Source organism: Syngnathus leptorhynchus, chromosome 5 (genome assembly GCF_054491065.1).
Source record: "Syngnathus leptorhynchus isolate UIUO chromosome 5, UIUO_Slep, whole genome shotgun sequence".
NCBI classification, from domain to species: Eukaryota; Metazoa; Chordata; class Actinopteri; order Syngnathiformes; family Syngnathidae; genus Syngnathus; species Syngnathus leptorhynchus.
In genome coordinates, this window is record NC_141199.1 from 10,219,238 (window position 1) to 10,229,204 (window position 9,967).

Below are 9,967 nucleotides of genomic sequence, written 5' to 3' on the forward strand. Positions count from 1 at the left end.
TCACGCTGATATTATTTTGTGCCAAATTATTGGCGAAATAATGAGTTTAAAAAATACACTAACTAATCACTGATCTGATCAGAAGAACCAAACTATTCATGGGGTATTGGGACCAGACGGCCCTTGAATAGCCCACATGTACTGTTAATTGATGCTTGTTGAAGCACATTGAGGAAAAAAAATAACAATTAAAATTCGAATATTCATGATAAGGCAAACGCCCATTCTAATAAACCGATCAATTATAATTTCAGTGCATTTCAATAAAAACGGCGCCTGACCAAATTACATTCCAGACCTACATTTTGGGAACCCTGTCCTTGAACAAAACGACCACAAAGATTCCCTTCAGTAGATCACGACGTATTGACCCCCTTGGATTGTCTTAATTCAATTTATTGTGATGATCACAGTTTGGCCGTGTACCTCCACACCAACGAGAAAAGGCTCCATTCTTAACATTAATTCCCCCTGCGCGGTGAAAAAGTTAAACAAAATATTCGGAACACTCGTAGTTACTCTTGGCACTGGCACACGTCGACGCGCCCGCATGTTGCGCGGAGCTGCGTGGCGCACGGCGGTCAGCGGTTCACTTCTTACAGCGTGCAGGCTATAAAGCGAGGGAGTGGCGCCCGGTTACGCGCACTTGGAGAACAACGCACGCACACTGAAGCTCGGAAGCGGCCGCTTAGCGTAACAACGCAATACGAACATGATTAGTGCTTTATTGGCTCCACTGAGGCTGGGCGCGAGTACATGCCGCACGCCGGTGGAAGGCTGTCCGGGCAGGACGGACTTTGTATCCGCCTCGTGGATGGATCGTCTTGGTTTCCTAATGATCCGTTTCAAGAAGTTACACGCCGACACTTGTTAATGTCACTCAGCCACCGGGAGGATCACTGCTGCCTCAGGTAACATTGTTTGCACTTTATATGCAATTTTTGAATGTCGGTGTTGACGTCATCATGATCATATTAAGTCATATCATATCATAATTCCTAAAAAACACACCATTTTATGGTCACACTTATGATGATGTACACTTTAGCCTAGAGAAACGTTTATTTTCTCTGTGTTCTTATCCTTACTTGTATATGTTTTTGTAGTTTTCAATTGTTATCTCAGTCATAAAACCAAAATAGCATGTTTCCGGAATCTTGTATCACAGATCATGATTAACATCAGACACACTGTTGTTGTTTTTTAGACCAACAGTGTGTCTGATGTTATGCCCTAATAAACAAATATATTCCTGTAATGGAATATAATATATTTGTTTGTTAGGACATGCTCAATATAGCTTTACGAAAAACAACAAATGAAATGGTGACACTAGTGTGCTCCCGGGAGCTGTCGAGGTTCCCTTGACCAATGCGACCAATGAGTTCAATCCAATTAAGCACATCCCTATTCATTATTGGAAGAGGGAAGGGGTGCCCTGGCCTTGACAATGATCAATGCATGTAACAAAAAAAGAATGCTGATGGATTATCATAGTCTTATAAATGTAAGCTAATACTAATCGAAACTGATTCAACTTCACATTTTCAGATGGACAAAACTCCTTATCACTGACCAGTCAGTGCACCATGAGAGAGAGCAGCCTGTCCCCAAAGGACTGATTCATTTCCTCTCGCTCCCATGTCGAGTATTTAGCTGTGTGCTTTCTTGTGGATGATATTTGTCAACCGGGCATTAATCGCGCAGGAAGCGGGACAATCTGCCTCCATGGAGTTCCACAACGACACCAACCACACGGTGCCGGGGGTGAGGCCGTTGAGCCTGCAAGTCTCCTTGCCACTCTCGGTGCTGGTGAGCATCATAATACTGCTCACGGTGTTTGGAAACGTACTGGTGGTCATCGCTGTGTTTACAAGCCGGGCTCTGAGGGCACCGCAGAACCTTTTCCTGGTATCTCTGGCGTCGGCGGACATTTTAGTGGCCACCCTGGTGATGCCCTTCTCCTTGGCCAATGAGATCATGGGATATTGGTACTTTGGCGAGGTATGGTGTGAGATCTATCTGGCCCTAGACGTTCTTTTCTGCACCGCCTCCATCGCACACCTCTGTGCCATCAGTTTGGATCGCTACTGGTCCATCACGCAGGCCATCGAGTACAATCTGAAGAGGACGCCGCGCCGCATCAAGTGCATCATCTTCATCGTTTGGGTCATCGCAGCCGTTATCTCCTTCCCGCCGCTAATCACCATGGAGAAGGAAAACAGCACGGAGGGCCCCGTTTGCAAGATCAACAATGAAAAGTGGTACGTCATCTCCTCCTGTATCGGCTCCTTCTTCCTCCCCTGTGTCATCATGGTGCTGGTCTACGTCAGGATCTACCAAATCGCCAAAAAGAGGACACGAGCGCCCCCGGGGGACCGCAAGCGAATAGACAAGTCGAACGCCGTCGCAACCTTCAACCAGAAGGAGAACGGAGTGGCCGAGGCTGAGGCCGAGAAGCTGAAAGAGCATGATGACATTGAGCTGAAGGAAGGAATCGCAGGCAAAGAAGGCGAGGTCAACGGTGTGGACATTGAGGAATCGTCCTCTTCCGACCACAAAGTCAACAATCCCTGCTCTCTGAAGAAGAAAGCCGCCAAGGGTAGAAGTAAAATTAAGCCAGGAGACAGTGAGGTGCAGAAGAAGAGCTCTAAAGGAAGCCGCTGGAAGGGCCGGCAGAACCGAGAGAAACGCTTCACCTTTGTCCTGGCGGTGGTCATCGGCGTGTTTGTCATCTGCTGGTTCCCCTTCTTCTTCACATACATGCTGATGACGCTGTGCAAGTTGTGCCCCGTCCCTGACACCCTCTTCAAGTTCTTCTTCTGGTTTGGCTATTGCAACAGCGCGCTGAACCCCATCATATACACCATCTTCAATAATGACTTCCGCAGGTCCTTCAAAAAAATATTGTGCAAAAGGGATGCTAGACGATACGGATGATGACCTGCAGCTCTTGTAAATACTTTTTTTTTCTCCATTCATAACTAACATGATGAATATGCCTCTGGTGTGACTGCTTGGAGAGCAGTGGCGTAGCGTTGGTCGCCAGCGCTCAGGCAAATCTGGGCTTCTGGCTTGGCTCACTTCCAAATATCTAGTGCTGACCTTTTGGAAATTAAAGCTCATGTTTGGGAATTCAATGAGCCAAAACATGTGCTGTGAAAAAAAAAAAAAAAAAAAAAAAAAAAAGGAAATATACGGTCCCGTCTTCAAAGACCTCACCACTGGCTACCATCACGTCTGATGGGGAGTCTTAAATGGGGAGCAAGCTAATTACTATCTGAAATAATATGATCTGTACTTCTATGACTGTACAAGATATATTTGTTTTCGTCAAATTTTGCCCTCCCCCCTTCTTACTCCATTTATTTTCACTAAACACCTTCTCCCTGCCCCCAGCTTACGCCACTACCCAAGAGGCTTTTGCAAACCGAGCTTTCCATGCACCATTCGCTTGATTCCTTTTGATTTGAAAATCATCTTCAGCACAGATACTGACAGCATCGTGCTCAGCAGTCAAATTATTGTACGTAAATGTCTTTTTTTTTTTTACAAAAACATCGAAGTCAATGGAATTGTTTTATTTTGCTATAATTTGATGTAGAAAACCTGTCTGGATATTGCCATGGATACTGTATTGTGCCATTTTGTATGATATGAATACTGTGTAGTGTTGATGACGGTGATCAAAATATTGGGAAAATGGTGGTACTTGAATAAAACCCATTCCCTGAAACCGTTTCTATGCTGCACATTAACTTGTGATATCAATTTGGTGATGTCATCTGCATCAACACACACACGCATGCACACACACAAACAGAGTCTGAATTTATTCCAATCAGTGATTTGACAGATCTGAAAATGAAAGCTCTGGTCTAATCTCAATCATGTGGTCAAGAAGAGGTCAACTTTAATGAATGAATGGAAATTAGTGACCATGAGTGACCTTTCCACCAAAATCTAAGAGAAAAAAGTAAACCACCAGTGAGTCTGACCTTTATAAACAATTAAAAAGAAGCCTATTTAATGAGCCCGAATTCAACACGTGTAAATAATCTCTGGGCCTCAATTATCTGGTTTTAGATGGAGGTTGTTTTGTTTCATATATCCGATTCCCCACAGTAAATAACATTTCTCATTATCTTGGAGACTTCAGGGTTTAGAGTTTATGAATCCAGTGCATGTGTGAAGCACTAAGAAGCAAGAAATCACAGAGGTAATGGTTCATTTTCACGTTTGTGTTGTGGTGTAAGTGTCACAAAGTAACAAGCTTGTCAAACCAGAATATCTCTCTCTCTCTCTCCCTTTTCACACCGCGCTCTGTCAAGCATAAAGAGACGGGTAGTGGGTAAAACAAAAGAGGCACAGTGAATTCAGAGAATTTCACTTTTCCCAGCAGAGGGAGTGTAAGCGAAAGTGTTCCGTCTGCTCGGCGCAGGCTTTTTAACGAGGCTCAGGAAGATCAATGATGCTTCTGAGAGTTTGTCTGCTAATCCGTCTAGTGGCTTGCCATGTGCGGACTGTCTTCCTGCACGTCTACATCATTTAAACATGTGGGCCTGTGAAAATGTGAAGGAGAGGGGGGGAGGGAATGTGTGTTTGAACATGTAAACAATTGGCAGATGCTTCACTGGCTTGACAAGTTCACTGTATTGTCAGAGGAGCAAAGAGCAAGTGAACTTTAACTTTAAAGCATTTAAGATGCGTGCCCGTGACACGTGTTGCATCGAGACGCAAGCAAGCTACTACTAGCCCAGAGGCTAGACAGCACAAGAACAGATTATATTTTCCACCAACAAAAGAAACTCTTGGTCACAAGCCACCGAATTACACGTATTGATTTGGGTGCTGATCTGCTCATGTGGCGCATGCAGCAGAGACATGGCACACAACAGCCAGCAGACCTAAACCTATTGACTACTTTGGTGAAGACTCTAACATGGCGCTTATCTTCATCTAACACTCTCACACGCTCTGCTTAGCATTTGGCTGACATGATCGGTGTAGTCCTTCGAAATGGTGCACTTGGCAAAACTTTTGTGGAGGCGCAAATCTACTTGCAGGCGACTGTTGTGGTGCCCTTAAGCAAGGAATGCCTTCTATCACTCCAGCTCAAATTGTACAAAACATCTTTCACTCTGAATTTTTCCCTCAGATGCCTGCATATTTGTGATGTGGTTTCGGGTTATGAAAATTATACCAATGGTGATGAAAGTTATAATAAATATATAGGAAAAAAAATCTTTACCCTGCAGAGCTGCCAAGTCATGAAAACAAAAATGTAGGAATGGCTTGCTCACAGACATTCTTTCAAAAATATACAGATCAGCAAACTTTTTTTGGTAACTTAATTGGCTTTCTCCTTGGGTCACCCACGCCACTTATAGTCCTTGTAAAATGTCCACCAAATGCTCTGTGCCACCTTTGTTGCCTATTTTACCCTTGTACAGTAATCATGCACATCACTTCTGGTTTTTTTTTCCCCCATCAGTTGTTTTACCTGGGTCACAGCTGTCAGATTGTTCCTGCCTCCCTTGCCCCTTATTTTTGCTTGGGTGAGATGTGGAATTCACATCAACTATTCCCCTCATGTTGCATGTCACCGTTGTGGCCAATTTTGATAGGGTCACCTGTGTCATCCATATCATTCCTCCAGCTAGAGCATGTGGCTCATATTGCCTGCTCACATCATTTAGAATACTCACGTCGCCTGTTTTCAATCACACTCATGACGCATATATCGCTTGAGGTAAAAGCAATCGTACATTTGAATAATCTATATGTTATCGTCTTCAAAAGCATATGCACGGACCTTTTTGTTTGTGTGGGGGGGAAAAAAAAACAGTTGAGCAACTTGATATATGTGTCAATTTTGTTTGTCTTCGCTCCCTTTCTCCCACTACGTATCTGTTTGCATCTTTGTAACCTACTCATCACCAAGTAACAGTGATTACTTACTGAGAGTCTATTGGAGGAAGCAAGCTGTTGAAGTCAGAAGATTCCCTCCACCTCCATACACAACAACGCACGCATGCGCACGCACACGTCGCCTCTGGGAATGGAATGGAAGCATGGATCATCGTGTCACATCTGTCAGCAGAAGGCTACAATTCAAATAGACGGCGACAAAGTGTCAACAGGAGCGGCAGACCTTGAGGAGACCCTGGTCATTTGTACCCGAGAATGAGACAAGGCACAAAAGTTTCATTTGTAACATCTGAAAGCAAAAGGCTGATTTCATTTCTTGTGGGAGGACGGGCGTGTCGGCTGTGTGCAAACGCTCCGTAGGTGTTGGGGTGAAAAGGACGCAGTGATAATGAGTGTTAAGTGTGGCACCCACATACAGCAAACTGGCGCGCATGTGTTTTTCAGAGTGACATCCACCCATTTGGGATAGCTTCAATATGACTATTTACAGCGTCACCGATGACTCACTCTTGTTTTTTTCCTACTTATTAGTCCCACTTGAATATGGCAATTTCACAGGTGGTTCGATGCAGTCCATGTGATCCATCCAGGTTTTAGGGACAAGCAGCATTATCGCTAGCCGTCGGCTCTTTTTTTTTTTTTTTTTCAGAGACTTTTAAAGTGTCTCTGAGCTATCATTTCAAATGGGATTCCAGTCTCATTAAGAGGAGCTGATTAGCTGTCAAGCCTCTGGGTATGATTGGACCCTGCAAAACAATGCAGGGCCAACAGATATTTCCCTGGAAAATCATTTGTCTAGACAAATGTATTTTCCAGGAGCTCATTATGATCGAGAGCAATCAGCTCTGATGGTCCCAGAGACCAGGCTGCACTATGCAACGTGATGATTGGACCTGCCAGGCAATTCATTTTGGCCGAAGGAGGGACATATTGCTGGCTTTCATGTCCCTTTTTGAAAATGTTTTCAAAGTCGGAAGAGCGGGAGCCCAATTTTTCCAAATAGGTCAGTTCTATGCCCGAAACATTTTGCGTGCAACGTGGATGAGAATTTTATGATTACAGCGCGGAAGTAAAGTTTCTCAAGTGAATGCAGGCAACTCCCAGGGTGACAGTAATAGAAAAGGCATCGGGGCATGAGGAGAGATCACAGTCGGCTTCTGGCAGCAAAAAAACAGCACTGTAAAGTTGCACCTACTGTTTACTTTTATTCAATCAAATGATTTTGAAGTGTCTCTATGGTAACTTGCTACATCCACTGCTTTCATGTCACCTCCTCCTGCTTGGATAGAACCCGGCTACTCGATGTCACCTGATTCAAGTGTAGAACGTAAATGCCTGAATTATTTTTTTTCTACTTATGCATTGAAAAAGATGTAAATCCCGACAATAGATATTGAATAAGTACACCCTCAACCAGTTTTCATTATACAAACAAACAATTTTCAGAATTTTGATGATGATTGGATTTTCCTCACCTGGGTAAATTCTTTAATTTATCGTGACCCTTGCTTATACCCTGAAGTATGAAAATGTTTTGTGTATTCCAAACTGCAAGTTAGAAGAGGGCAGGAGAGCGTGGTGATATGCAAATTGCATAAAAAAGACGTAGCTTATCAAAAAAAATCCCATCAGCTTCAGGTAAATCATTCATTCAGAAAGCACACTGCCTGAAAGAGCAGAAGAAATAAATTGAGAGATATTGTGTAAGCAATCGCCACACATCTTCAAGGCAATTATAAAACTACTCTTTAAGTTTGTCAAATGTAACAGCCTACTTTGCAACAGTGATTTTTGCTCACGATCATGAGAGGATAAAGGGAATTTATGTCAGTCCAGGGACTGTTTCTGTTTTTGGTGGTTGACCCTTTTAGATGCTAGAAATGGCTCTTTATATTAAACAGTTGCTCTGTTTGCCCTAGAGCCTTGGCCAAATATATTTAAGGGTTTCCTCTCTTCTGGAATGTACTTAACAGTAAAACAAAAACATCCACAAGACATTAAAAGTGCTCCAATTTACAAAAATAATCTTCTCATAGATTTTCTAGAAACATCTCATATTCACAAGTTAGAACCTTATGAGTAATGTCAAGTCAAAATGCCCTGACCTTAAGAATGTAATCAACATAAATACAAAAAAAAATGTTTTCTAGTGGACCTACACAATACCATTTTCTAGTGGACATATACAACCTCACAACGCTTGTCTGTCATCATTCAGGTGTCAAGGGCTCTTTTGGTTGCTGATGATGGCGAGGAGTTGCATCAGAACTTTTAATTAGGTGAAAGATATTAAAAAAAAAAAAAGAAAACAGCATCCCATTCAGAGCATGGCGGTGCACTGTGTGGCTCTGTAATGACCACACATAAGGGCTCTCTTTCACGACTCTTCTGGACCTGTGTGATAAAAAGCCCGCTCTCTCCACAGATGATGGACAGCTCAGAAGTATAGAAGATGGTCAGGGTGAGAGAAGCAGGGCCAGCGTGGAGGAGAGGGCAGCACAAGTGGAAAGCTCTTGTGTCCGTAATGGTTTGTCTAGTGCATACTGATGGGCGGACCGGTAGGCGTTTGAAGGAGTTTACATCTAAGCACTTACTCGCTGAAGTTCTTACGTCATGGCCGCGGCTATTTGGTAAATACCCTTGCGATATGTTTGTCATGCTTTAAAGACTCATACAGATGATTATTCTTTTATTTCATGTCTCTGTATTCATCTTTCTTTATTTCTCTTAGCAAGACGTTTTGAACAATTGCACAGAGGATCCAGAAGGTTTTCACCGTGATTTATTTTTTCCATATTTTATTTTGTTAAAGCGTTACCAAATGTGATTGATTAATTGACTGATTAATTGATTGTTTGATTGATTGATAAAGAATTAGGGCACCCTTTCTAAACAGCCCTCTTAAGAATAGTTGCTTTTACAGTGCTGTTCTGTGTCTGACCCTTCCTATAAAGCCCTAAGCCCAGCCCAAGGTCATGCTACTCTGCATCCCACAACACTGCAGCTCTGCTTAGCTCTGTTGCCTTTGTAACAATCGTGCTTCTATGTAGTTTGCCTAGCTTGCGACAAAACAAAAAGTCAGCTCTTTACCTCCAAATTATTTGGTTGTGTAATTCTGCACTTAATAAGTGGGCAGACACTCCAGAGACATATTTATACAGAAGAAATTGAAAAGTCAATTTTCTCCAAGTATGTGCTCTTTAAGAAAAACTTCCAACATCCCTGTGCCAATTTCTGTTGCTCCATGCAGAATCATTTTTGTTTGTGCTGACTTGTTCTCCAATGGTCCCTCACTAAGTGATGGGTTTGTCCAAATGGAGCCTTTTCAAAGCAATGCAGTTATCGTGTGAACCATCATAAGCCATTATGTTGTTCAATAGCTTCCAGTAATGTGTAACCTGATATTGTTCTGTTTTCATAACTCTTACTCATTCAGATGGCTCACTCGAGCCTACAGGACAGACAACTCTCCTTTAAATTAAGCATGGAACTCTGCAGTTGAGTCGCTTAAGATCATTTGTGGAAATACGTAACAGTCTAAATGAGATATATATCACTCTAACTATACGACGTTTTGATGACTTCATCCACCTGGCATGCACACATGCTCTATTGTGAGTAATGATCTGTGGTCAGACATCATGTGTTAATAGCACGATTAAGAGAACCCGTTTAACTGAGGTCTTATCTGGTGTCATCCACTTAACAGCCATCACACATCTGAAGCCATCTTTCTATACATGGACGAGTATCCTCTCGTTTCTCGTTTGAATAACTCCGAGCCATCCGCTCTTACTGTGGTCAATGGTCAACTCTTCGCACTGTAAGCAATATAGTGATGATATTAGAGCAATCTGATTGGACACTTAAATGCATATATGGAATTGTTACCATGTCATTATTTTTCCTACAAATACAAATTGTGTTGATATTTCACTAGATTTTACAGTCTGATTCTATTCACGAATCTAATCTGTTTAAGATTAGGTTACCTTTTCTTAGTCTTAGGAAAATATCCAGCATGTTTATTGTTACC

General features: G+C 42.6%; 1 protein-coding gene across 1 annotated transcript; it reads left to right on the plus strand.

Moving 5' to 3' along the window:
* Window positions 1-673: 673 nt before the first annotated feature.
* Window positions 674-4,071, plus strand: adra2a (adrenoceptor alpha 2A). The gene is made up of 2 exons (XM_085911947.1): window positions 674-911; window positions 1,552-4,071. The coding sequence occupies exon 2, from the start codon at window positions 1,675-1,677 to the stop codon at window positions 2,938-2,940; it is 1,266 nt and encodes a 421-aa protein (XP_085768073.1). The 5' UTR covers window positions 674-911; window positions 1,552-1,674; the 3' UTR covers window positions 2,941-4,071.
* The last annotated feature ends 5,896 nt before the right edge of the window (window positions 4,072-9,967 follow it).

Coding starts and splice junctions, on each gene's coding strand:
- adra2a (XM_085911947.1), top strand. CDS start 1,675: ATGATATTTGTCAACCGGGCATTAATCGCGCAGGAAGCGGGACAATCT.